The following is a 27,926-nucleotide window of genomic DNA, read 5'->3' on the forward strand; positions in this document are numbered from 1 at the left end:
TGGTTCTCTCACTTCATTCTCTTTAGACCCACATGAAAACTTTAAGTGTAATGCTTTTTGATAGGGCGAATCTGGAGCTAGTGGTTAACACATCTGTCTCACAGTTTTCAGGTTCATTGTTTGAATCTTGGCTCCAGACTTCCTGTGTGGATTTTTTTTCTATATGTGCCTTAACAAAGACCGGCAGCCAATCAATTGTGCATATGTGCCCTGACAGTCCATTGTTTATTTTTTGTGATACTGACTGGCGACCAATCAATATTTTTCTATACATGCCATGACCTCAATTGGCGACCGGTCCATTGTTTATATGTGCCCTGACATTTACTAGTCAATTGTTTGTCATTTTGTCTCAGCAGGTGGCAACAGAGACTTCATTCAAACATGAATCATTCTCATCCCTTCCAGTAGAGGGCAGTGCAGCAGAGCATACTAGCATTCAATATACAGTAATGAATGTCTCTATTTCTAAGAATAGACCTTTCTCATTTAACACGGCACATTTGTCAAACTGGAGACGTTTCCTCCTCGGTTCTAGGCTGTGTATTTGGAGGGATGAAAAACTTGAGGATTGGGAGGGGGAAGCGCTCACCAGCCACAGCATTGTGCACAATATAACAAAGATTTTTTGGATGAATTGGCTCTCATTAGATCAGTTTCACGACCTTAATTTAGTCAAGGCACATATTTTAGATTAGAAAATCTCACGACGCACCGCCAAATAAAAATGTAAAAAACAACAACTGACATTTAGTACAGCTGCTGCAATTTCTTAAAGTCCCTGTAAAGTGAAAACAAATGTCTTTGCCAAATCTATAAAATGAGGCTGACAAAATGGTGGCTTTAAAGCCGTTCTCTCCGCTCTCTGCCAAATGCGCTCAAACCACGCCCCACTCATCTGTCAACCAAATTCCACTTTGACGATCTGCGACGACATGTTTGAGTTTTCACGCTCCAGCTCTACAATTCAGTGCTACGTTGTTCGCAGTCTTTTCACGTACGTATTTTGAATTCACTTTACCGTGTCTTTAAATATTTGATTGTGCAGGTGTACCTAATGTTTTGACCGGTGACGTACATTTATCCATCACTACGAAGTATACAAATGTGGAATGTCAAGTGCAAGGTCAAAGCTTTTTCCTAATAATAGCACTTAGAAGGAGTTACAATGGTGGAAAGGGGAAATGTTGCTCATGAATGTGGAAAAGGAAAGTAGTAGTTGACACTGGTGCGTCTGCTCGTCACCCGACTCTCAAACCAAGATTTGTTGTCATTTTTGCCCGCCCCCCTACCGCTTTGTCGTTTATCATAACTTGCATCAAGTTTTTGGGTCATGTCAGCTTTCCGTGTGTTTTTATTTTGTAAATAACTGGTTTGACCTGAGTGTGGAAAAAAACAACAGAGCTGCATTTAGGCTAGTGTGACGCGGGACTATTTACAGTTTTTATTTGCTGTGAATTTTTTCTTTATTCTTCTTAAAGTGAACTCACAAGCTCCCAAATGAGATTATTTTGCTTGTAGCCGAGCTCTGGTGACACCCGTCTTGTTTTTTTTTTAAAATCTATTAAATGCACACGCATTCACAGGATCAAGTTCAATGGACAAAATCGACCCACGTGGAATCTCTGTCAACAGTCTTCAGCGCCATTTTGACGTTCCAAGCAAAACTGCAGCGGCGCAAATGCCGACTTGACACATTTCGACGTTTGTAAAACGCTCATTTACCGGCTCCGGCGATATGACGACTGTTCTGCGATTACACGTGAGAAGCATGAGAGCGAGGCTGTTCAACGGTTTGCCCTTCGATATAACACCACAAACAAATATTTTGCATTTTAAATGAAGTTAAAACTGGAGGAAACGTATAATAAATGTTGGCTTCAAGATTTCAAATTGTTTCCTCAACCTGCCACTTCATTAGATACACCAGGAAATTTCACATTTTCTTTTATTTGTGGACGTCAATTGTACTTGAGGTGTTTGTAATGTATAACCAGAATATTCGGGACACCTTTTGGCAAAGTCGCTAATTTTATATGTGACTTTAGCCCGTCCCGTTTTGGCAAAAATTTGGAATTTCTAACGAGACCATTTGTCATTTTAATGTAATCGCTAGAAAGAAAAAACAGGCCTCATTAAGTGTCGGGCCACGCAAACAAATATTGTTTTGTGTGCTGTTATCTTCAATCAAAATGATGCCATTTTGAAGAAATTCAAAATGGAGGCACAGTGAATTTTTTTTTCTTTTTCCACATATTTGATTGAAATGACAAATGCTCTCATGAGATTAGATAAACCCCTGAGTCTAACCCTCTTACACACACACACACAGCAGTATCAATGTCTGTCTTTTCAAAGATAATGATTCTTTTTTTTTTATGTAGCCTAGCAATGTGTCTGTAAAATATAATTCCATGCCTCCATGTCGAGATGAATAACAAATTGGATTTTCATGCAGGTGCTGTTTCAGCTCATCTGTCTGCTATGCTCCTCAGCATCCCTCCCATCCCTGCTTTCCGATTGGCCAGCTGCGGTCACGTGTCACCCCTCGCCCTCTACTCCAATCGAAAAGTTCCGTCAGGTCTGGACGGGCTTGTGTGTGTGTGTGTGTGCGGGACGATGCGTTTCGGGTGCAGGTGTGCCAGGCCCAAAGAAGCATTCACATTTCATACACATCGTTAAGTAAAAGACTAAACAAAAGGTAAGACGGCTGTTTTTGCGTGCGTGATTGTGATTTTAGCGTTTTGTGGGGTGAGGTCAGTGTGGAAGTGGAGCTGGTGCGGGACCGGATTACCGCAATGCAGAGCAGCTAGTGCAGGCGTCAGCGAGGTGCGCACTTTCTTCCTCTTTTTTAGGGGGGGGGGGTCTATTTTTAGGGAGGTGCACTGCGACCCCCCCCCCCCAAAAAAATGTTTTGCATGTACACAGACTGGGAGAAAAGTGCAGATAAATGAATAACTTAGAATGCGTGATTAGCATTTTGCAGTTATTGTATTTGTGTCGCAAAAACAACATGACATTGAAAGCACAAAAGGGATTACTCATCCTATAGGTCGGATGTCATCATCTTTTTTTTTTTTTTTTTAATTCATTCGGTGACCTAAATTTGCTCTGCTCTGTCCCAAAGAGGATCTGTGACCGGATTACAGGGCGAGTAAAGCAGCACATGTCATATGTGCAAGCTGTATTTTGAATGGCGTCGCAGCGCATTGCAAATTGCATCCCGCTTTTGGGACGTCTGCAGCGGGATGGAAGTTGTTTCTGTTGAGTCATCGCTGCACTCACTGCGTACTGCTATCCGGCAGCTTTGCGGCGCAAGAGCGTCACGTGACCACAGTGTGCGAGGATAAATAGTCCCTAAATGTCGTGCACTCCACCGCACGCATTATTAGGCACACCTAAAGTGACCAGATCCAAATTCACCAGATGTGGGACAGGGAGTATGCTTGTGGCGGACAATGATCTGCATTTACAAATATACAACAAACTGCTAGTAAAAAGGTAAGGCGACGATATCAATAGGAGTTCACGATAAAGGCTGAAATGAGTCAGTCTCATCATATCTTGAGGTAAATGCACTTTAACAATAGTCGCACTCACACAATAGAACCTTGTCAAATCTCAAGTCAACACGTAGAGCATGAAGTGCAGTAACAATTTATGACAGTCACAAAGACATTCCTAAAAAAAAAAAAAGACAGGCTACTGCAACGACTGCAATTCAAATTATTCTTAAAACGGCCACAGCATAAAACGAAAATAAAACAAGGAGTATATCAAAAATAGTCAGGAGGTAACAATCCTGTAACTACGATCAATTCAGTTGTAAACAAACGTGTCCCCCATAGCAGCACTATGCACCTCCAGAAGCAAGGAAAGCACCGACGAAACACTTTGGGTTACGCCCATCACAACTCAAGTCTTTGACTTTTTTCTCCATAACAGCAACAGCAGCCACAAAGTTCACAGGAAAGCTTTATCTGACTTAACCCTCGGCACACCCACTGTCAGTTGTGAGTGGGGAGTCATTTGCGATGCAACAGATGACTCATTTGATAGTGCCGTCTTGTTGATTTCTTAACACAAAGCACACTCGTTTTGTTTGTGTCAGGGTTCGGATGGCTTCCGCAGCCTTTTTTCTGCTGGCCCTCGTCTCCTCGGCCCCCATCACGTGTAAGTACATATGATTGGATGAAAGCGATGTGGTCATTTATTCCCCCGTAACACTGTGGCGTCTCCTCTTCTCAGTGGCGATCCTGTTTGGCGAGCCCAGGATATTTGGGGGTGAGTTTTTTTTTTTTGTTTGTTTGTTTTAAATCCTTTCCTCATCATTACTTTTGCATATCCGTCATGGTGGCTGTTACCTGCGAAACATTTAGAGGAAGCTACCGGCTACGGGCCCATCTTCGAGGAGGAGCCAGTGGATGTGGTCTATACGGAGGACTCCCCCGATGGGAGGATCTCCATGAACTGCAGGGCCCGGGCCAACCCGCCAGCCTCATACAGGTAATCCAACGGTGTCTGTGTGCTCGAATGCAAATTAAATACTTTTTTGTCCCGATTAGCGAATGGTGGTTAGCATGTCTGCTCGCCTTAATGAGGACAAGCACTATAGGAAACGGTTGGATGGATGACTCACGCACACCTAATGTAGTGTCCGCCTGCTAGGTGGCGCCGTGACAACTGGGAGATCAAGCTGATGGAGCAGCCGGACGAGCACTACAGCCTGGTGGGGGGAAACTTGGTCATCAGCAACCCGAGGCAGAAGAAGCACGCCGGCACGTACATCTGCGTGGCCCATAACATCTACGGCACGGTCATCAGCAAGGAGGCCCGCGTCAAGTTTGGATGTGAGGACAGACTAAGCCAAAGAAAGATTTCCCCATGATTAAAGGAGCGGACGTTTTCTGTCTTGAAGTTCTGGAGGAGTTTCCTCAAGAGGAGAGAGAGCCGGTCACTGTAAAAGAAGGCCAGGGGGCGGTTCTGCTGTGTGCCCCTCCCAAAGCGTGGCCAGGTGCGTATCCAACGGCCTCACGACCTGCTCCACCACTGGGCTGACGCGCCAAACGTTCTCTTCTTCCTTCAGAGGAGGTGTCTTACCGCTGGATCTTCAACGAGTTCCCAGTCTTCCTCAACATGGACCGCCGCCGTTTTGTCTCGCAGAGGACCGGCAACCTGTACATCTCCAAGGTGGAGGCTCAGGACGCCGGCAACTACTCGTGCTTCGTCTCCAGCCCCGTCCTGGGGAAAAGCGTCTTCTCCAAGTTCATCCCCCTCATCCCGTTGCCGCCAGACGATGGTGAGTCGTAACAAAACATCACCCTACATGCTGACGGACACACTTTTTGTGCTTCAGGTGAAGAGAGGAAATACCCAGCAGACATCAGGGTGAAGTTTGCGGACACGACAGCCCTGCTAGCCTCCAACATCACTCTGGAATGCTTTGCTCTGGGGAAGTACGTTTGATTGACACTTATCGTCCATCATTTCAAACTGCTTCTGGCACCTTTTGGTTGCGAAATACGTGACTTTTTCCCACACTAACAACAACAAATTCAAAATCACGGCCGGAGAAGCAACGAGGAGTCAACGATCCCTCGGCATTGCCTCGAAGCATCCAAACCGGTTTGCTCCAGTGTGGTAGAACAAACCTTTTTTTTTTTTTCCTCCGCAGTCCCATCCCTCACATCGTATGGAGAAAAGTGGACGCCACAGACTTGCCGGCCAACCACGAGATCAGCGAATCGGGCGCGGTGCTGCACCTCTACAACATCCAGTACGAAGACGTGGGCGGCTACGAGTGCGAGGCCATCAACACCAAAGGGAAGGACTGGCACAAGGCCTGGCTCTACGTGGAGTGTGAGTGTCCGACGCCCCCGTGGCTGCGCTGCGGCGGGAGGTTTTCAACCCAAGCCCCCTTTGTTGTCCAGCGGCTCCCGAGTGGGCCGAGACCATCAACAACACCCAGATGGACATTGGCTCCGAGCACACCATGCGCTGTGTCGCATCGGGGAAGCCTTTCCCCTTCATCCGCTGGTACAAAGACGGCTACATGGTTAGCATCAGAAAGAAAGACATGAGTGCACTGTATACAGTCCACTCATTTCTTGCTCTGTGTGTGAGAGATGCTGGATTCCTTTTTCAACAAAAAAATGTGACCTGCATCTTTGTGCTTTTGGCCAGTCAGGAAAAGGTGAGCTCAAGTTTTCCAGCCTGACATTTGGCGACTCCGGGATGTACCAGTGCATAGCAGAGAACTACTGGGGCATCAAATACGCCAACGCCGAGCTGCGAGTGATCGGTGAGCCCAGACAAAAGTGTGTGTGGCGTCTTTCTACCCGCAGTCCGCTGACCTTCAAGCGTGCTCCCCTCAGCCTGCGCGCCAACATTTGAGTTCAATCCCCTGAAGAAGCAGCTCCTCGGCGCCCGAGACGGCCGCGTGTTGATCGAGTGTAAACCCCGAGCGGCCCCCAGGCCTCGTTTCACGTGGACCAAGGGCAAAGAGCTGCTCTTCAACAGTTCACGGTCGGTGGCGGACGCTCGCCGCTTCCGATCGTCTCATCCGCGCTGACCTCGGACTTTGCTGTGTGCAGCATCTCCGTCATGTTTGACGGCACTCTGGAGATCCTCAATGCCACGAAAAACGACGAAGGTTTCTACACGTGCTTTGCTGACAACGACAGAGGGAAGGCCAACAGCTCCGGTTATCTCACCATCACGGGTCAGTCATGACAGATAGATGGATGAAAATGCATTCCAAGCACAATCATCATAAAAGTAAAAATAGACATTTGAACGTATTAGGAGATTATTTGTGTCCGACGGTTTTGTGAGAGTTCTTTTTCCCTCCTCCTGGGCCGCTGTTGCGCAGAGGCGACCGGCATCACGGTGGCTCCCGAAGACACGGAGGTGAAGGTGGGCGACGAGGTGGTCCTGGCCTGCTCGGCCTCCTACGACCCCATGCTGGATATCGCCTTCATCTGGGCCATCGACTTCCGGGTCATCGACTTTGACGCCGAGTGGAAACACTTTGAGCGCGTCATGGTAGCGTCTGGATTGCAGCCTTATTTCTACTGAAAACTAAGAAAAGATAATAAGATAGATAGATAATAATAAAACTAAATAGATGACGATAGCGTAGTAACACCCTCGCCTCTCTGCGTCTGCTGCCGAAGAGCCAGGAAGGCAGCGGGAACCTGCGCGTCAAGAACACGCAGATCTGGCACGAGGGCCGCTACACGTGCACGGCTCAGACGGTGGTGGACAGCGACACGGCGTACGCCGACCTAAAAGTCGTCGGTCGGTCCGCTTTCTTTTGATCCCGAGCGTATAAGAGAAAGGCAAGGCAAGCCGATGCACGTGTCTGTTGTAGGTGTCCCGGGGCCTCCCGGCGTAATCCGCGTGGAGGACATCGGCGACACGTGGGTGAAGCTGCTGTGGACTAAAGGGGCCGAGCACAACAGTCCCATTCTCTACTACACCATTCAGACCAGGCACTACTGGTCTCTGCATGAGGACGACTGGAGGAACGCCAGCACCTGTACGTATCAACGAACAGCACATTTGAATCCAGGATGGATCATATATGCACATCTTGGCCGCCAGGTGGCAGTATATTACTTTCCTATGTAATCCACAAAGAATACAGTCCCTTCCAAGCTTAGCAAACCGCAGTAACATTTAAAAATGAAATCTGGTCGGAAAAAAACGGGAAACTAGCCGAATGCCAAGCTCCACCGATTAGCTTTAACTTGAGCATCTTTCAGCGCCGACCTTGCTCGACGGCACCGTGGAGCGGGCGGACGTCACCGACCTGTACCCCTGGATGGAGTATCAGTTCCGGATCATCGCCACCAACGAGTACGGCTCGGGAGAGGCCAGCATTCCCTCGCTCAAGATCAAAACTTGGGACGCACGTAAGCAGACGCCAAATGCGTGCTCAGTACTCTTCGGTTCCTTCTCTGGGGGTTTTTGCTCAACCTCGCTCAGCATTCACATTTTGAGGGAATTGACACTCATAGTTGAAAAACAGACATTTGAATTACATTTCATTGCAAAAAAAGAAAAATGTCTTCCCTCCTAGCACCGGTGGTCTCTCCCACCGACGTGGAAGGCTACGGCAGTCGGGATGGCGAGATAATCATCACGTGGACGGTAATTGAAGCCCGTTTTAGCAAATGGACTTTTAGCACAGCTCTCACGACCTTCGCCCTCCCCGCAGCCTGTGCAGCCGTGGTATTTCTACGGCAAGAAGTTTGGCTACATCGTGGCCTTCAAGCCTCACGACGGGTACGACTGGTGGTACGAGACCATCTCCGACCCGGAAACCAGGCGCTATGTTCACAAGGACTCCTTCTTCCTCCCCGGCGACGAGGACTTCCAAGTGCGGGAGTTCCAAGTGAAGATCAAGACCTTCAACGTGAAGGGAGACGGGCCCTACAGCCTCACCAAAGTCATCTACTACCCACGAGAAGGTAAGGATACCCCTGGTGTTGCCACAGAGCCATTCTGAAGAATTTGACCCAACTGTACAGGCTGAACAAAAGGGGGCCAAGGATTGACCCTTGAGGAGCCCCACACGTGGATCGGATTCAAAAATGTAGTGCTGGCTTCTCACTTTTTGAGTCCAGCGACTCCACACGGGCCAGGGAGACATTTTTCCAAGGATTGTCTTCTAATCCTCCCGCGTGCCCTTAAATGCCTTTCTGCGTTCTTTAGTACCCACAGAGAATCCAACAGACGTCTACGCTCGGCCAGTGTCCTCCACTGAAGCTCTGGTGTGGTGGCTCCCGGTGGTGGACACGGGAACGGGCCTGCAGCAGTACATCGAGGGCTACCAGGTAGACGCGTGACCAAATACCTCACAAGTGCCCGCACGCTGACTCGTGCTCCACGACAGGTTAAATACTGGCGAAAGTACGACGACACGGAGCCAGGAGCCAATCGCATATTTGTTAACGCTACGGCAAGCCATACCAGGTTGGAGAACATGCTGCCCGACTCGCATTATCTCATCGAAGTCCGCGCTTTCAACGGAGCAGGCCTCGGCCCGCCTGGCGAGCACTGCGAGATGTTCACCAAAAGACCACGTAAGACTAGCGACAACCACTGAGATGCCGTGTAGGCCGGAAATCGCATTTCTGGGTCCTAAATGTCCCGTCTTTCTTCACAGCGCCAGCGGAGCCGCCCAGGATGTGGCGCTTCATCTCCTGGACTGGAAAGTGGCTGTACGTGTGGTGGGATCACATCTCGTACGACTGGTTTGGGAATGTCTCCTTCCCGCTCTATTACAAGGTGAGGTCAATCAAGCCAGAAAGAAGTGTTGAAAACGGGGCTAGGCCAACCTTGAACTTGGAACAAAGTATGACAGGACCTGGACTCGAAATCTCACAGGACTCTTTGGCCGTCCTGGATTTGTAATCCCGGCTGCTTCTCAGGTCATGTTCCGGAAGACGGGCTACATCTACGGAAAGGTCTACGTCACAGGCTGGCACTTCATGGACTTCCCCATGCCACAGTTTGGCGACTACGAGCTTATGGTCCGCGGGCGCTACGAGGGAGGCGACGGTCCCGTCAGGACCATTAAACTCCTGGGTAAGACTTCATGTCACGACAACCCATTTCAATCTTTCCCCCTGCTTCACATCGGCTCCGTTTCTCCTCAGGTAAGGCCTCCATGACCACGCCCACGCTGAGCCTCGCCTCTGCGTTGTTGCTGGCGCTCTGCATTGTGGGATTGTAGCGTCAGGCCAAGAGATTCCACTTCCCCCTTGCGCACTTCACGTCGGTCGTCGTACAAAAGGCGCGCGTCTTCTTTGGACTTGGAGTCGGTGTATAATGTCAACTCACTAGCCGTCATTATTTATGAGAAGCACTATAGCAAGCAATTCGATTGTATGTAAAGATCTGCCAAATAGTGACTGGGATAGCTTGTAGATGAGCAGAGGACGAGATGCCACTTGCACGTCCATTACTTATTAAAATACTGCTCCACCAATCTCCGGCATGTTTTATTCAACATTTTTTTTTTTTAAAGCACTTTTTCATTCATGCTTTTTAAATTGCCAAAATAAAAAACACCGCCATTTTTGTCTTATCTCATTTTACTTAAATGATCAATTGGATGAAAAATAAATCTGAATTTCTTTTCACAGGTCAACATTTTTTTCGTCATTTACAGGTTATAAATGTCATGTAATCTTAGCACTATACAAAATAGTAATGAGACAGAAAAAAACCTATTATATAAAATATATCTGCAGCAACTAGTAGACAGTGTCTATTGACTTGAGCCCACAAACTGATAGGTGATGTCTATTTTTCAACAGCAGATGGCTCCATAATCATGTGTACAATACAAGCGAGTTCCAAATTGTACCTTGAACAACACTGAAAAGTACTATTGCATGGGAATGTTGATTGAGAAAATGTGGAATAATATAGAATGAAATGGAATCAGGTGGAATGATTTGAAGTTATTTTTGGGAAAAAAAAGTGCAATTTGTTGGTGGAAAAAGTTGAATTATATGGAATGTTTGTATTCATTTCCCTGATGCGAGTATGTATGCGAGTTCATAAAGTCACGTCGATAATGCATATTCGATATCATATTTGCACACGACGGAACAGGTGGAGACCAAAACTGAACGAGTCTGCAAGAGGCTAAAGACAACATGGAACAATTTTTTTTTCCCCATCGCAGTTAAAAAAACTTCATTTTATGTTTACTTGGGTTATGTTTGTCATATTTACTTTATTTTGATCTTAAACGTTCAAGCGGGGAAACAGAAGAAGAAAGTTTCTCTAATCGGGCTTTGGAACGGCGTACCTAATGTGTTGTCCCGTGTATCATATCATACGGTAGCGCACCGTCATTTATTACTGACGGAGCGACACGGGTTGGCCTCACGGCAGGAGGAGCCGTCCTATTCTGTCCTCATCCAAATCAGGCGGTTTCAGCAGCAGTGTTGTGTATTTTTATTTGTCAATGGTGCTATTGCACACTTGAGAGCATGATGAGTCCAAGGAGGCAAGGACACAGACCGTACTGTATGTGTTTTTTTGTTTTTAATCAATGCTTCCCCTTTCTTTCGGAAAAAATAATAATTGTCGTTCACAGAAGTGTACATAATGACGCGTCTTGCGCGTATTGCTTCACACATCATTAGAGCACGTCTCCGGCATACGGGTGCTATTTCACTGACAGATCTAGCTCTGTCACATTGCAGGGTTGCCATGACGACATATGTCCCAAAAAGGAGAAAAAAAAAATCCGCCCGCTAAGGAAGTCGAATCCTGTCTGACAGGCTCATGACTGCAAATTGGACTGTAAATAAATGCTAAAAATGGCCGCATGTCCACTGCTTGACAATCCTCATTAGCACCGTAAAAACGCAAACCATCTGATCCTGTTGACCTGCAGGGTCACCCTGCACCAAATCCGCTGTGTGGAGCCTTTGTGTTCATCTGAATCTGAAATAGAGCACGTCGGCCTCTCTTCTGCCACTTGATAAGCGGACGGTCAGAAAAACGACAGGATCAATAATGGCTGAGATCATCAACAGTCGGGACAATCGAAAGATCAATCATTTATAGAAAATCGTTCAGCAACCGTGTGAAGAATTTAAGGTGACTCGAGTTGTGGCTCCCACTGCGTGGGGCACTTGTTGCCGTGGTTACTGCTAGTGGCTCTATATTAGGACGTCAACGAAATGCTTCTCGACCAGATCAAGCATGCTTGCGCCGGGTTGGATGTGAGAGACGAACACGTGTAGAAAAGCACCAATCTGCAAACCTTTTTCTAAATCCGATAGTATGCGTCATCCCTGATTTTAGCTGTCTCTCGGTTTCAGCGCGAATGCTAACGTATCTACAGTGCTAACATGCCCGCCTGCGTGGCTGATGCTATTAGCAATTAGCCATATTAGCTCATTAGCATGTCTGGGCCGGAGAAGGTCAGCGTGCGGTCGTGCTCCTGAATATTTCACGCGAGGCAAAGTGATATGCTGGCAGCCAGCCGCTCAACTTTGGGAAATGCGGCTTTCCTCATTTCGAGGAAAATTTCTCATTTCCGTCGAAATTATGACAACTTTCAATCTTTAAGACAACTTCAAATGGAGTTTGCTCCAACTTTCACAAATGCTTTATACGTAGTCAAAACATTCGGGGAGATATGAAAGGTTTATTTGCATGAAGTAGAAAGCCCATGTAATCATTTACATTGGGACAACTTGAAAGAATTGGTTTGCTTCACTTTAAGAAACCAGTTTACATGAAGTCCAGATGTTCAGGTTCTGCTGTGTGAATTATTTACGCGTTTAAGCAAAACTATTTGGTGTGACGGATTACTTTACGGATATTTTTATTTGCTGTAAGTTCATATTCATTTCTTTCCGTGCAGTTTCCCTTCCCTTGTCCCGCCGCTTTCGATTTTAGCTTCCCTTCTTGGCGCTGCTAACGCGCTAACGGAGGTCACGGCGACTTCTGGCGGGCGCGCGGAGCTGCTTGGCGTGCCCGACTATTTTTGGCGCCTCCTCCGCCTCGACTTTGTAGCCGAGAGCACAAATAGGAAAGCATAGGATGACGAGTGGCTCATCGAGAAGTTTATTCAAAGTGTCGTTTGAACATTGCTCTGCGCCACAACAAAATACACCCGGGAAGGAAATCAGAGTTGTCTGCCTTCAGTGGGCCGTAGGGGGCCCTGCTATGTACACGTAGAACAAAACAATTTGGAGTATTCGGGGATGTTGATCTTGTCATGACGAGACGGTGACCACAGTAACAGAGTCACATCCATAAAAAGACGTCCCACAACTTCGATCAGACGCGGGGCACCCGCGGCGGCGACCACGACAACGACAACAGCGACAATAACAACAAGAACAAGGTGATGCCTCGTCGTCACGGCGAAGGCACTTGGTGAGACCGGGGGTCAAGGGTCAAGGCACTGGACGTGTGCGGTGATGAAGACGAGGAAGCGCGGCGACGAAAAGCGCAGTTTTCGGCCGCGCCTCCTCCCAAACGTCAACAACAAGGTCCCGGCACATCAACGCGAGCCGCAGAACTCCAGAGAGTCCCATCGTGCGATTCGCAAAACTGGCAGGAGAATGTGCGCTAGAAACAGAAAGTAGCCAAACAAGCAAGTTCGCTTGGCGGTGAGCTTTATTTACAAGCTGACGCTAGTAGCCGTTAGCTCGCAGCTCAAATGTCTTCAGTGTCAACGCCGCTAGCGCCATGAAGTTAACGTCGCTCACGCGTCGTCTTGTTTATTGCGCTTCGGTTAGAAAACAGTTAGTGGTTGAACACGCTGCTCCCTTGTGGCTAGAGTGGGAAACACAAGGAGCGAGCGAGCGAGCTCAGGGTTGGGCAAAGTCATCAACAAATAGTTGTTGCAGTCACCCCAAAACTGACCGATTCAAAAGTACTATTTTTTTTTTATTCACTAATACCAGCTATTGGTAAAACTTTATCTTTTTTTTAATCATAAAATACAAAAACAAAACTACTGTTCATATATATTTAACATTTTATTTGATTGAATAATTGGTTGGGGCCCTTGCAGCGGTCGCTGCTGGTCCCCATCATTTCTGTAGAAATTATGAAATTAAAAAAACGAGAATGACTTATTACAAAACTAAAGCTTATTTCACACGTATTCATTTTTTTAACCGCTTGTATTTTATTCATCTCAAATAGCTGCTTAACGGCATATAATTACAATCACTTGAAATGCACGTTGAACAGTTGTCTATGTATTTTTGAAACAATGACCTATTCACAATTCATGCTAAATAGCCTAAATGTAATGAATTATTTTATGAAAATAAGGTATTTTGTGGATTTATTCACTTTTTAAAAAAATGCTTTGCTTAAATAATTGGTCAATGGATTTATTGAAAATAATTCACACAAACGTGAAAACAAAAATGTTTTACCTTTAACAATTTTGTATTTGATCAAATCAGCCATTTAATCACATTTCAATGACCTCTAAATAAAATGTGAATGGCAGTGTATGTATTATGAAAAGAAACCTTTTAATAAGATTTATAAAAATGAATAAATCTTATTTTTTTCATTCCCGTCAATGGATTTATGCAAAATGAAATACAAAACGATTAGGCAAACAAACAATTGTACGTTTACCAATTTTGTATTTAGAGTATTCTAGTCTAGTATTGGAAATAAGACTAATTTTATTTTTGAAATCTAAAGTTTGCCCATCCCCAAGCGCAAAGTGTCTTTAGCTGCCGAGTAAGCGCGACGACAGACGCCTGCAGAGCGGCCCAAAAGCAGGAAGCGGCTCCGGGCTGGGCTGGGCTGGGCTGGGCGGGGCGGGGCGGGGCGGGGCGGGACTGGGCGGGACCGGGCGGGGCGGCGCGGCGCGGGCGCCTCACACGTCCGTCAGCATCTTGGCGGGGGGGGCGGCGGCGTCGACGCAGTTTGCGGTCCGCAGGTTGGCCTCGCGGAAGTTGTCGATGCTGTTGTCGGCGTATTCGGACTTGCTGAGCAGCGAGGAGGCGTCGTCGTCGCGGTCGGCCGCCAAGTTGCGCCGGCTGACCTGGAGCAGCTGCGCCTGCTCCTCGCCGTCCGTCTCGCGGTGGTAGAAGTAGTTGAAGTTGGACACGATGACGGGCACGGGCAGCGCGATGGTCAGCACGCCGGCGATGGCGCACAGCGAGCCCACGATCTTGCCGCCGATGGTGACCGGGTACATGTCGCCGTAGCCCACCGTGGTCATGGACACCACGGCCCACCAGAAGGCGTCGGGGATGCTGGTGAAGTACGACTCCTTCTCCTCGGCCTCGGCGAAGTAGACGGCGCTGGAGAAGAGGATGACGCCGATGAAGAGGAAGAAGATGAGCAGGCCCAGCTCGCGCATGCTGGCCTTGAGCGTCTGGCCCAGGATCTGCAGGCCCTTGGAGTGGCGCGACAGCTTGAAGATGCGGAAGACGCGCACCAGCCGGATGACGCGCAGGATGGCCAGCGAGGTGGCCTGCTCGCCGCCGCCGCCGCCGCCGCCCTTGTCCTCCGAGTCGTCGGCCAGCTCGGTCCCCAGCGTGATGAAGTAGGGGATGATGGCCACCACGTCGATGGAGTTCATCATGTTGCGGAAGAAGGCGGTCTTGCTGGGGCAGGCGAAGAAGCGCACCAGGAGCTCGAAGGAGAACCAGATGATGCACAGCGTCTCCACCATGAAGAAGGGGTCGGACAGGATGTCGGCGCGGTGGGCGGCGGTGCCGTTGGCCGCCGCCGCCGTCGTCGCCGCCGCCGCCCGCCGCCGCTCGCCCGCGTCCTCCTTGAGCTCGGGCAGCGTCTCCAGGCAGAAGATGACGATGGAGATGAGGATGACCATGACGGACACGATGGCGATGCCCCGCGCCGGGCCCGAGCTCTCCGGGTGCTCGAAGAGCAGCCAGATCTGCCGCTGGAACTCCTTGTCCGGCAAGGGGCGCTCCTCCTCGCGGATGAAGCCCTCGTCCTCGCGGAACTTCTCCATGGCCTCGGCGCCCAGCTGGTAAAACTTGATCTCCTCGGAGAACATGTCCAGCGGAACGTTGACGGGCCGCCTCAGCCGCCCGCCCGACTGGTAGTAGTACAGGATGGCGTCGAAGCTGGGCCGGTTGCGGTCGAAGAAGTACTCGTTGCGCAGCGGGTCGAAGTAGCGCATCCTCTTCTTGGGGTTCCCCAGCAGCGTGTCCGGGAAGTGCGCCAGGGTCTTGAGCTGCGTCTCGAAGCGGAGCCCCGACACGTTGATGACCACGCGCTCGCAGCACTCGTGCCCGTCGCACTCGTCGTCCTGCGGGTGACCCGGCAAGGCGGCGCTCTCGTCCGCGTTGTCGGCCGACACCACCGTCATCCTGCTGGGGAGGGGGGAGGGGGAGCCGGGGGGGGGGGAGGGCCGGGGCGGGGGCAGGGCGCCGATCGGGAAGCGCGAGGTCCGAGCGCCGGGCTCCTACTGAGCCTCCATCGTCGCCGCCGCCGTCATCTCCGTCACGTCACGGGCGGCGGGTCTGCTGGACGCGCTCGTCTTTCGGCCGGATGAAATATTCATGGCGCCGCGTCGCCCAGGTGTCGCTTTCCCGCTCCGGCCGGCGCCAGCCAATGACGGAGCCGCGTGCCGCCCGCCGCCCGCAGGCGCCCGCACTGCGGCATCGCCGCCTCCTCGCCGTCGTCCTGGGACGGGCGCGAGCGTCGCAAGGAGAAGAGCGCCGAGAAGGGGAAGCGCGAGGACAAGGACAAGAAGAAGAAGAAGAAGAAGAAGAAGAAGAAGATCCTTCAGCCTAACGTGGCTCCGGGCAGGCTCAACGCAAGCATACTGTGCTGGTGAGGACGGCGAAGAGGAGGCGAAGGAGGGGGGGCAGGCGGGCGGGCGGCCGGGCGGGCAGGGGAGAAAGAGTGGAGGCGGGGGGGTTCGACGCAATGCAGACATGCTTTTGGCGCCATGGAGAGAGAGAGAGAGAGAGAGAAAGAGAGAGAGTAAAAGGGGGAGCTCGAGAGAGCGTGATCGAGAGACAGAACGAGTGAAACAAGAGCGGGAACGGCAAAGAAATCAGAGAGAAAGCAAAAAGGAGAGAGGGGGGAGAGAGAAATAGAAAGTCGGAGACAAAAATAGACCGAGAGACGGAAAAGAGAGAGGGATGAGGGTGAGAGCAAGAGAAAGAAGGAGAGGAAAAGTCAGCCAAAGACAGCGTGATAGAGACAGACCGCCAGAAAGAGAGAGAGAGAGAAAGGGGGCACAGAGAGCAAAACAGGACGTGAGACACAGAGAAACCAAAAGAGGGACAAAAAAACCCTGAAAAATAAGAGTGAGGGGGAGAGAGGACCAGACAGACAGACTGACAACAAAGAGAGAGAGAGAGAGAGAGAGAGACAGAAAAAGAGCGAGAGTGAGACCTCGCCAGAAAAATCTAGAAAGAAATCATGAAAACTAGAGAGGAGAGACAGAGAAAATGGAAGGAGGGATAAAGTAAGAGAGCAAAAGACAGAGAGAGAGAGAGAGAGAGAAAGAAAGAAAAGTAGAGCGAGCGAGCGAGCGAGACGGACAGGAAAAGCCCACAAGAGCAGGAGAGAGCGAGAGCTCCTCCACTTGGCTCTCTCGTCCTCCTTCCCAGCCCGGTAACTATTCCCCGTGTTGCCATGGCAACGGCAGACGGCGGCCGCTCCATGCAGATGAGCGTCTCTACGGCAAGCGCGCCACGGAACGGGCTCCACTTGTCAGCAAGCAAGGTCACGCGAGGTCGCACAGGTGCGCGGCTGTCGTCGCCCCGACCCTTGACCTCGCCACGTTTTGCCAGCAAAGCCTCAGCCAGCTCGTTCAGGAGATTTTGGGTTTTTTTTTTTCTTCTAAATCAACCCATTACCAAAAGTAAAACGATCAATTATTCCTAATTGAGCAATTATTGAAGGAAAATCAATGCCTGCCTATGTGACATTGTGCATTTTAGACTCATTTTTTCATTTTATTGTTTGTGTTTCCTTTCATTTGAATCCAAAACATATTTCATCACATGGACTGTTTATTTGAATACATTTATCCTCATTTTGTAATTTCATGGTTTAGAATTGACGGATACCGATCCAAACATTTCTTGACCTCGACCCCCCCCCCCCCCCCCCCGCAAGTCAAAAGTCGAACAGTGAGACACATTTATGAGTCACATTTTCATCTTGATTTCATGTAGAATGAGCGTTGATTCATTCAAATGAACATATATGTCAATTTATATGCAAAATGATGCCATTTCAAGAATGTCCATGAAAAATGCATGCAATCAAAGAATCAATTGTCCTGTTTTTGTTGATTGTCACCGTTGTCTTACTCAACCACATCCGTTTCAAAACCATCAAATGCACATGACAAAGAGTCCCTTTTCTTTTTGTAATCACACATTGAAGGAGCGCAAAGTCAATCTGGCGTCGGAAGTCGCGCAGGAGGAGCGGCTGGCCGCTGGCCACCAGCCATTGGATGAATTTGGTGAGTGGCTTTGACTTGGCGACCAATGACAAGAGGAAGCCACGCGCGCTTGTTGTGATGCGTACAAAATGTCAGCTTGGGCCCACACGCTCCAACGACGTCGCACGCAGCAGCTGCGGTGAGGACGCCCCCACCCCCTCCCGTCCCCCCTTCGCGCCCCCATTCATAAAGGCACAGGGTGCTTATATAACGGACCCCCTCATTAGTCACGACTATTTTTGGTACGTGTGGAAAAGCGCGACCAATTTGTCCTTCAAACACGCGGGTGAGCTATTCTCGGCAGCGCATCGTTACGGGGGCGGCCGACGCGGCACGTCAGCGCGCTATGCTAACGGGGTCACAAAGTCGGCCGAGGTGGTCACTGCAAGCTCTTCAGCATGCTCTTCGGACCATGCCGAGCTAGGCTAAGCTAAGGAGACACTCTCTTGTTTCCAACAGGCTAAGAGAAATGAAGCTAGGCTAGGCTAAGCTAGGCTAAAGAAACCTTTTCAAAGTGATCCGAATGCTGAGCAGGGCAGCGTGCGGAAAGTGAGGTGTCTTGTTCTCACATGAAATATTCACGTGCTGCTCCTCGTCTTGCTTCTGCGTGGCGTCACCGCTCTTCATTTGCATCGCCCCACCCCCTCGGCATCCACCCTTCTGCTCATTTGCATAACGCAGCCAGCATGAAGGTCATGTGAACAAAAAAAACGGCGGCCGAGCCTTGCGAGAGGACGACGGCGCCGCCCGCTGGCCGGCGCGCGCCTCTGCAGCCGTCACGTGAGAGGCCGTGGGCGGCCCCGCGCGGTCGCCATGGCAACACGCTTGTTGCCAAGCGCCACGCGCTGCCGAGGGAGGCGGGGATGCCAAAAGTCAGACGGATGGCAAACCAGACACCTGGTGATGGCGCCGTCCAAAATTTGCAGGCTGCGTTCTCCCTCCAAAGACGGAAGAATTTGTTGGCCGGATGACCCTGCCTTCTAAACTAGCTAGTTCAAATCTGACCTCCGTTTCCGTGGAGACGGGCCCTGAGCAAAGAGCTTGGGAGCCCACTTTGGTGCGCACGGCAGCAACTTCAGCAGCGGACGCTGCCTGCTGATTGGTCGTTTGCAAAGGCTCGCAGACGCACTTCAAATGAAGCGAAGACCTGTCCAAAACTGGCCCCGAATGCGCAAGATCGCGGGGATGGCGTTGCTGTCGGTGACATCACCACAACAGCAGCAGCAGCAGCAGCAAGAAGAGCGCCAAGGCCGCCGCCGCCGGCTGCCACTTTAGCTGCTTTTGGGCCTTGCTTGCCTTTTGTGGACTGTCACTGAAATGCTCAAAAGGTTCATGTTGACTTCCTGTGTGTGTGTGTGCGTGTCTTTTTCCTGAGGGCTTTGACACACTCTGAAGCGGGAGGGGGAGGGGTGCTGGTTGTCTTGTGAGGAGAGCCGATTGGCTCTGGCTTCCTGCGCTCCCATTTTCCACTTGAGCGCTCATCCAGCACACACGCAGCACGTGCTAAGCTAACGGCGACGCGCGCGCACACACGCGCGCGCTCGCTCGCTCGCAGGCTCCTCTCGCGTTTTGATTTCCGTGCTCATCTGAGAGTGAAGATCGTCCAACGGGAGAGGGCGCCGTGGAAACAAAGAGCACCGTCTTGACAAAGATGTCGCTGTGGCTTTAAGAGTGTGCGCGCGAGTGCGTGTGTTCGACGGACGCATTTAACAGCCTTTTTGCACTTAATCTGTTTTTTAATCTGCGACAGGAAGTGAACACTTCAAGCGAGGTGGCGCCCGCCCGCACGCACGCACGCACGCACAAAACGCGCGCCCGTGTGCGATGGCCCTCAGGTGACTCGCATGACGGCCAGCGCCTCTAATTGTGCGCCGGCTGTTAGCGCTTACCTGTTGCCATGGTGACCGTCTCCATCGCAGCTCGCATCCAGAAAGACTCGACCGGCCGCGGCTCCCGCCTGCCAAACAACAAACGCAAACGTTACCGCCGCTCCAAAGTTGCCATCGTCTTTTTTTGCCCGCGGGACGAGACTGGCTCAAGTCCTCGCCGATACTTTTCACCAGGGGTGTCCCAATCACATTTTGGGGCGCCCAAGGCATTCCATTTGGCATACCTCGGCAATCTCAATTGCGAATTGTTTTTTTTGTTTTGGCCGCTCCTTGCCTTTTTCGTGCCACCACTTGAACCTCGCATTGGAACGAAACACATTTCAAAGCAATAAAACTCAAAGTTCCTTTGATAGCGAATGACGAGCATTCGAACGGGACATTAGGAAATGCGCTACATCAATAAAATGGTATCGTGCGCCCAAATATGGTCACGTCCGATGGCGTACGGACAAAGAGGGCGAGCCGTCAAAAAAAGCGAACTTTTTTTTTTTTTTCAAATGACGTCATGTCGAGTGTGCGATTTCCGACTGGACGTGAACTCACCGCCTGTCAGCCCAAATGAAAGCAGCCTTGTGTCATGCTGCCCCGGAGGACCGCTCAAACACACGCAGCGCGCGCACACGCACGCACGGGCGACATTATTTGTCAAAAGCTCCTCATGGTCGCCTCCTTTGTGTGGACGCTTTTGCCTGTGGGCCACCTACTACTCACGTTGCTGCTGCTGCTGCTGTTGTTGTTGTTGTTGTTGTGGCGCGTGCGTGTGCGTGCGTGCGTGCGTGCGTGGGGGGGCAGTGTTGCTTAATCCAAGGGGGGTGCCGATCATGATCAGGCCGCTGCATTAGATGCAAGGAAAAGGGATAAATATAGCATTCATGCTTTGTTTTCTTAATCCGACCGCAGGGCAAAGAAACTAACCTTTTAAATAGGTCACTGTGTGTGTGTGTGTGTGTGTGTGTGTGTGTGTGTGTGTGTCCAGTGTAAGTTTGGATGACCGAGTACATCTGAGGTTGGTCGCTTTTAAAGGGCCAGCGTGGCCAAAAGTCCAAGAGAAGCCACAAATGAACAAGTTCAGTGTGGCTAAAACGCCATCAAACGAGTCGCTGCCTTCCGCTGCTGATCTGCCAAGCAGCACAAAGACGAGAGACGCGCGCGCGCATCTTATATAAGATGACGAGGACATCAACGGGCCTGATTTGCATGAGTGAATCATTTTCCTTGCACGTTGAACTTGATCAAGGAGGGTGACGTTTGTTGATTTCCAAAAGACAAACGAGAATCGAGGGAGAAAAGAGAGCTAAAGGGTCCGCGGCGCGCGCGAGCGCGCGGTGCGCGCGGGTGGGGGCGGGTCGTCGGGGGCGGAGAGACGGCGTTCCTCTGGCGTCCCGGCATTCTCGCCGCACTCCTGCCGGGGCTCGGTCTTCGTCCTCTCGGATCTTGCGGGATGCCGGCGGGCTCCGTCAACAAGTGCGCGTGAGGCGCCATGGAGGTGGCTCTGGTGAGCCTGCAGGAGAACGGCGGCGCCAACAATGGAGAGCAGCAGCAGCAGCTCCACTCGGCGCTCATGGACGACTTGGGCAAGGAAGTGAACGCTCCTCTTCATCCTCATCCTCATCCTCACCCTCACCCGCACCCGCACCCGCACCAGCACCAGCACCAGCACCAGCACCAGCATCCTCCGCCCCCCCTTCCTCCCGCGTGGAGGATCAACGACATGAACAGCGCGCTGAGCTGCAGCGAGAACGCCATGGACGCGCTGCTGCGCGCCGACCACAGCCCGCACGTGTTCGACGACGAGCTCCTGGACCTGGACCTGGACTCGGACAGCAACGAGCGCGTCCTCATCAACATCGCCGGCCTGCGCTACGAGACGCAGCTGGGCACCCTCAACCAGTTCCCCGACACGCTGCTGGGCGACCCCGCCAAGAGGATCAAGTACTTCGACCCGCTGCGCAACGAGTACTTCTTCGACCGCAACCGGCCCAGCTTCGACGGCATCCTCTACTTCTACCAGTCGGGCGGCAAGATCCGCAGGCCCGTCAACGTGTCCATCGACGTCTTCGCCGACGAGATCCGCTTCTACCAGTTGGGCGAGGAGGCCATGGAGCGCTTCCGCGAGGACGAGGGCTTCATCAAGGAGGAGGAGAAGCCGCTGCCGCGGAACGAGTTCCAGAAGCAGGTTGGTGCCGCCGGCCCGTCGGGCATGTCCGCTCGCGTCGCGTCAAAGTAGGCCGGCTGCCCTCGCGCGCGAAGCCAATCGGGTCGCTTTTGTCCCGGTTCCGCTCTGCCCCTTCCCGGGCCAAAGGCGCCAAAGGCCACTCCTGCGATTGTCCCGCGAGGCCAAGAGCGGATCGACCGCAGGCCGATCGTCTTGAATGTGAAGCCGGCGCGTCAAAGGTCCCGACCGGCGAATCGCGGCCAGCGCGTCCGACCCAAAGCGCGATGTCGGCCTTCGTATCAAAGCGGCTTCCCGGGAAGGCCTTTCCAGAGCGAATCTTTGTCTCCGGCCTTCGAGCGAGGCGAGCGCCCGCCGCCCTTGCCGACCGGTGGTCGCCAAGAGAAACGCGGTTGTAGCCGTTTGCAGGGACGCGGACTAAAGGCTCGGCGGCTTTGTCGGCAGGTGTGGCTGATCTTCGAGTACCCGGAGAGCTCGAGCCCGGCGCGCGGCATCGCCATCGTGTCGGTGCTGGTCATCACCATCTCCATCATCACCTTCTGCCTGGAGACGCTGCCCGAGTTCCGGGACGAGCGCGAGCTGCCGGCGGCCGGCGGCCGGCCCGACAACGGCACGGCGGCCCGACCCTCGCTGACCTTCAGCGACCCCTTCTTCATCATCGAGACCACCTGCGTCATCTGGTTCACCTTCGAGCTCTTCGTGCGCTTCTTCGCCTGCCCCAGCAAGTCCGAGTTCTCCAAGACGGTGATGAATATCATCGACATCATGTCCATCATGCCCTACTTCATCACGCTGGGCACCGAGCTGGCCGAGCAGGGCCAGGAGCACCCCAACGGCCAGCAGGCCATGTCGCTGGCCATCCTGCGCGTCATCCGGCTGGTGCGCGTCTTCCGCATCTTCAAGCTGTCGCGCCACTCCAAGGGCCTGCAGATCCTGGGCCAGACGCTCAAGGCCAGCATGCGCGAGCTGGGCCTGCTCATCTTCTTCCTCTTCATCGGCGTCATCCTCTTCTCCAGCGCCGTCTACTTCGCCGAGGCCGACGAGCCCGAGTCGCACTTCTCCAGCATCCCCGACGCCTTCTGGTGGGCCGTGGTCACCATGACCACCGTGGGCTACGGCGACATGCGCCCCGTCACCGTGGGCGGCAAGATCGTGGGCTCGCTGTGCGCCATCGCCGGCGTGCTGACCATCGCGCTGCCCGTGCCCGTCATCGTGTCCAACTTCAACTACTTCTACCACCGCGAGACCGACCAGGACCAGTCGTCGCTCAAGGACGAGCCGGCGCCGGCCGAGGCCAAGGCCGCCCCCGGCCCCGAGGGGGCCAAAGAGCCGGCGGGGGGCGCCCGGCGGGGGCAAGAGCGACGTCAAGGCCAACAGCGGCTTGGACCTGAAGAGCTCGCTCTACGCCTTCTGCCTGGACACGCGGGAAACCGACTTGTAGGCGGCCGCCTTGGACGGGGGGGGGCCGCAAAGACTGGCATTTTCAACGCCGGCGGGAGCCCTCCCCCTCAGGTTTGCCGTGGATACATGACCCGCCCCCGCGGGACTCGCGCCAGGTCAGTCGCACCACACCGGCCGCCATCGGCCGTCGCCGGGTTCCGCCGTTGCCAAATCTCTCCTTTCGCGTTTACTTGGCCCCGACTTTCCATTGCTCCCGCTTTCCTCGGACTTCCGGCCGTCTACTCGCAAAATTCCTCTCCTAAGCATTTCCCCCGACTCCGACGTCCTTTTCCTCCAACTTTCCGCACACCCTCCCCCACTCGATGTTGATATGGCGCCGCATTTCCGAAATGGCGAAGCCACTTTCTGTCATCTGCGCCGGCACCACATTGATTGCGTAAGATTTTTAGTGGCGGCGGATGCCGCGGGGGCGCGAGGGGGGGTCGGGGGGCGGGTATTGCAGCATCTGGACGCGGCCGAGCGGAACGGGACGCGCACCTTGGCCCCCGCGTCTTTGATTACTTTCATGTCAATTCACGCTGTAATTGCTGCGTTGCCACGGCAACCACGCTCACGCAAAGCGGCGCGCATTTCGCACTCCTGAACGAACACAAACGCGGCAGATGGACGCACGCTAATAATGTGCCGTCACGTGTCGGGCCGCACGCAATCCTCGTCGCCCGAGACGCTTTCACAACGTCGACGCAACTAACCGAGGAGCGCGGACGCGCGCGGCTCCGGCTGTCCTTGAACGCCTTGCGCCGTGTCGTGCGGCGCCGGGAGATTAGAAAACTTAAAAATATCTCATCAAAGCTGTCGAGTGATCGACGTCTCGTTTGGCTGCTGACACTAAAACTGCGTTAGTGCCTTGGCTTTAATCCCTCACTTTATTTCCATAATCTCCACCACGCGCACGCCATTCATAGAAACACACACACACACACACACACGTCAACAACCGCATACGCAAGTGTGCACTCACCACACACAAACATATGCGCACACATTCAAACAACCACGCAACCGAGTAACACGCACTCAACCAATCAAAGATAAACCATTTACAACGCGCGCGCGCGCGGGTCTTAAAGTGTGCAGTAGCAGAATGTGGAACCCGAGGAGATGGTGGCCGCTTCCTTTGCGAGAGTCGGAAGCGGGTCTTGTCAGGCTTGGGGAAGCGCAGGAGAGCACCCCGCCGCCGCCGCCACAAAGTTACGTAACGCGCACGCGCTCCTCAGCTGCGAGCTCACAAATACCGCTGAAGAAAATGGAGGACAAACACCACTTGATGATGTCATCGCGGATTGATGACATCATCAAACCTCGGGGACCCATCGCAAATGGCAACATGGCCGACAACCGCGGCGCTCTTATGTAAGCTGGCGCTTTAGCCTGGCGGCGGCGAGCTTTGATTCATCGCTGGTCGCACGCACGCAAACAAATACCACGCACACACCCGGCAAATACACACACCCACGTAAACAACCACTCGTGCGGATATACAAAAAAAAAAAAAAAAACACATGCGCGCGCGCACGCACACACGACTACATACGCCCACACAAGAGCAACCACACACAGGGAGGAATGGAGTGGGCCGTCACGTTGCGTCCGCGCCATGGCCCGCTCGTCATTATGTCTAATTAGCGGGCGTCACGTGGCCCGGCGGCTCCCCTGGCGTAAGGCGACGACGGCGAGCGCTCATGCGGCAACGCCGATAACATCCGCGTTGCTCCGTGGCCTGCTTTTACGCTCCTCTGATCCTTTTCTTCCCACCGCCTTTTAACACGCGCGTGCGCGCGCGCCCCATCTTAGCAACACCCCGCCGGCACACAGCAACAACGTGGTCACTTGAACGTCCCGAGCGAATGGCGACCAAGCCACCGTCAGCGAGGCCAAAAGCGACGCGCCCCCCCCCCCTCCTCGTTTGCGCGTCTGTGCGAGTGAGCTAGCCGGGTGTTTGTGTGGACATGCGCGCGGTCGCTCCAGTGAGTTGGCGGTTCAAATCCGGGCTTCTGCTGTCCAACTCTCCTCGGGCAACGAACCTATCGGAATTACGGTTTGAGGCCTCGAGTCAACTACTGTCGGCCATATCGAAATCCGGCGACTGCGTCTTGGGGGTAGGAAACGAGTGAAGGGCCGAGATCGTTGGCGGACTTTTGAGGGAACTCTCTCGGTCTTTGCGAAGCGCTGGCGTGAAAGCCAAGCCGGGGAAGGCGGCGGGTCACGCTGGATTTGTCCCAGCGGGGCTTGCATATGCTGCGCCGGATTAAAGTGATCCCAACTTAATGCCCCCGAGCGTGCAATCATTCATAACTAGCGCGGTGGCGGCTGCGGCGGCGGCGGCGGGTGGCTCCACGCACGCCGCCATCTGCCGCAACGCCGGCGATTAACTTCCAGGAAGATGGGCGGGGGAGGGGCCAAAAGGACACGGACGATGCGACGCCATCCAATAGAGAAAAGGCAAGACGGGGACGTACGATTGCCTCCAATGCGAATAGAGATCGAAGCCGACCAACGGGCTACGATCGTGTCGATGAGTGCCGTTGCGCAATAGAATTAGAAAGGCAACGCCGCAGAATAAGAGCAAAGTGGAGCAGGGATGAGATTTGAGTCGCCGAGAGTTTGGTCGAATAACCCAGTACAATGCGGACGCGTCCAAGCCTACTCGAGAGTGCTCGAGTAGAACGCGGCAGTCCAGTTGACATTGTCGCAGAGCCAAGTCGAGTAGAAGGCAGCAGACGGGAACGGAGGAAAGTGCGGCGCGAGGGTCTCCGATGGGAAGGGATTCGGATAGCACGGAGCGCGAGACAGAGAGAGAGAAGCAGAACAGGAAAACGGAGAGTTCTTTCCAACGAGGCGCGCTCGACTCGACACGAGTTACACGCTTGCCATGTTCAACATACGTGTGCTTGTGCATTCCTGCAGAGCGGATGACCTCTGAACCCTCACCTGCTGCACGCCCCGCCCCTTCCGGACCTGTGTGCCTTTGAGCCAATCAGCGGCTGGCCGGCGAAGAGGAGGAGGAGGAGGAGGAGGAGGAGGAGCCTCGCCGCGGCTGCCGTCAGAAACAACAAATCATATCGATCGGCTTGTTTTTTCAAAAAGCCATACGTCGCCGGACGCCGGCATGAGGCGTTTCCACGCACCTGCCGCATTCCGGGACCCCTTGTGACTTTCAGACTCTTTCTATGCTGCGTGGCCTCCTCCTTTACACTTCCTGTTCCTGCACGTCAACCAGCGTCAACTTCTCAGACTGACTTTCACAGGAAAAGGTGCTGTGAAAAGAAACACAAAAAAAAAGCAGCCAAAGGTAAACACGGAGTATATTTTCACAAGAAAAGTATTGATGAAAAAGGAAGCAGCTGTGTGAAGAAAAACAAAAAAAACAAACAAATCAACATGGAGTATTTTTTCACAATGAAGCAAGCGGCAGTGACAAGATCAGAGAGGGAAACAGCAGTGAGAAAACATCAAGGCTGGACACTAAGACTTTTCACAATAAAAGAGCTGCTGTTGTAGGAAGGAAGCACCAGCAGTCAAACAGAGAATATTTTTTCAAAATAAATGTGCTTCTGAAAAAGGAAGCACGACTAATGGAATCTATTTTCACGTCAAAGGTGCTGATTACGAAGGAAACAGCAGCGATACCGTGGACTGACTTTTCACAATGCGAGCGTTCCAGTCGGACGGAAGGACGCATCCGTGGTCAAACGGAGGACATTTTCAAAGTAAAAGGAAGCAGGAATAATCAAACATGGCATATATTTTCACAATCAAAGAGCTGCTCAAAAAGCAACAGCCATGATCAACCATCAAAGATGGTCTGACCTTTCACAATAAAAGTGCTTCCTAATAGAAACCCAAACCCATATAAGAGAGACTCTCAATTGGCGCCAGAGGGCAGCCATCTTGCGTGGGAAGAAAACGTGTGCGCTTGATTCATCTTGCTCTCGCTGTCACTCTTCCTCTGTGTCTTTGGTCTTCTGGTGTGCATGTTCTCCCTGGTCCTGTGCGAGACGAAACACGCATGTTCGGGCGACCCATTCCTGTCCAGTCCGGTCCCTTTAATTCATGGCTCCTAACTCCGAACCCACTTAACGACGCTGCCAAATGGGTGTGAAAAAGCCAAAAGATTTTTTTTTTTTTTTTGTGCGCGTGCGTGTCGTGTCTGTTCAAATGTGGATTATCGATTAAATAAAATCACTGCCAACTCTGCTCATCAGTCTCTGTGCGTTTCCTGTAGCGTCCACCAGATGGCGCCATTTACCAGGCTATCAAGCCACAGGCGTCATTCCCACTTGCACTCCACAAACATTCAACTCATCACTTCTACTACTACGACACTCTCCACTTGAATGGCACACAAGAGTTGAAAAGGCTCAAGTAGAACACAATAAAAGGTGATATTGTATAACAAGGTCGTAGATTAGCATTTTAGCTGAGCAGAAAGGTTGTTGTTTTTTGA

The 27,926-nt window shown here is 52.1% G+C and overlaps 4 protein-coding genes across 18 annotated transcripts in view; 2 read left to right on the forward strand and 2 right to left on the reverse strand.

Moving 5' to 3' along the window:
- The window catches only part of abcc9 (ATP-binding cassette, sub-family C (CFTR/MRP), member 9), a 72,111-nt gene extending 45,625 nt beyond the window's left edge, over positions 1 to 26,486 (reverse strand). For 12 of the 14 annotated variants that reach the window (XM_086021959.1, XM_086021958.1, XM_086021967.1 and 9 more), the window contains exons 1-2: positions 26,411 to 26,486; positions 19,846 to 19,913 (exon numbers count right to left, since the gene is read on the reverse strand). The gene's annotated coding sequence lies outside the window, so the exon portion shown is untranslated. Of the gene's footprint in view, positions 1 to 19,845; positions 19,914 to 20,388; positions 21,757 to 26,410 lie in introns of those variants that run through there. The other 2 variants (XM_086021962.1, XM_086021963.1) reach the window with 2 other exon arrangements.
- cntn1b (contactin 1b) lies at positions 2,547 to 9,997 on the forward strand. Its single transcript, XM_086021972.1, has 24 exons — positions 2,547 to 2,701; positions 4,112 to 4,173; positions 4,249 to 4,284; positions 4,380 to 4,506; positions 4,669 to 4,850; positions 4,919 to 5,014; positions 5,087 to 5,299; positions 5,357 to 5,456; positions 5,675 to 5,859; positions 5,931 to 6,055; positions 6,184 to 6,301; positions 6,375 to 6,525; positions 6,594 to 6,721; positions 6,872 to 7,044; positions 7,176 to 7,299; positions 7,373 to 7,540; positions 7,767 to 7,916; positions 8,084 to 8,154; positions 8,222 to 8,474; positions 8,719 to 8,840; positions 8,900 to 9,089; positions 9,173 to 9,294; positions 9,438 to 9,594; positions 9,666 to 9,997. The coding sequence occupies exons 2-24, from the start codon at positions 4,119 to 4,121 to the stop codon at positions 9,740 to 9,742; spliced, it is 3,123 nt and encodes a 1,040-aa protein (XP_085878098.1). The 5' UTR covers positions 2,547 to 2,701; positions 4,112 to 4,118; the 3' UTR covers positions 9,743 to 9,997.
- On the reverse strand, positions 12,581 to 26,460 carry LOC147126304 (potassium voltage-gated channel subfamily A member 1-like). Of its 2 annotated transcripts, XM_086021979.1 has the most exons (3): positions 26,411 to 26,460; positions 19,846 to 19,913; positions 12,581 to 16,433 (listed from the first exon to the last, which is right to left on the reverse strand). In XM_086021979.1, exon 3 carries the CDS (start codon positions 15,857 to 15,859, stop codon positions 14,393 to 14,395), a length of 1,467 nt encoding a protein of 488 aa, XP_085878105.1. In that variant the 5' UTR covers positions 15,860 to 16,433; positions 19,846 to 19,913; positions 26,411 to 26,460; the 3' UTR covers positions 12,581 to 14,392. The 2 variants fall into 2 exon arrangements, with proteins under 2 accessions (XP_085878105.1, XP_085878107.1); XM_086021981.1 differs by lacking the exon at positions 26,411 to 26,460 and having other exon boundaries at positions 12,581 to 16,176; positions 19,846 to 19,901.
- Positions 21,192 to 27,676, forward strand: LOC147126305 (potassium voltage-gated channel subfamily A member 5). Its single transcript, XM_086021978.1, is given in 4 exon segments — positions 21,192 to 22,021; positions 22,463 to 23,352; positions 23,354 to 23,574; positions 26,387 to 27,676. Coding segments are annotated over 3 exon segments (1,692 nt in total). The 5' UTR covers positions 21,192 to 21,325; the 3' UTR covers positions 23,460 to 23,574; positions 26,387 to 27,676.
- The last annotated feature ends 250 nt before the right edge of the window (positions 27,677 to 27,926 follow it).

Source organism: Filicampus tigris, chromosome 22 (genome assembly GCF_054856515.1).
Source record: "Filicampus tigris isolate MCC_2025a chromosome 22, RoL_Ftig_1.0, whole genome shotgun sequence".
In the NCBI taxonomy this organism is placed as follows: domain Eukaryota; kingdom Metazoa; phylum Chordata; class Actinopteri; order Syngnathiformes; family Syngnathidae; genus Filicampus; species Filicampus tigris.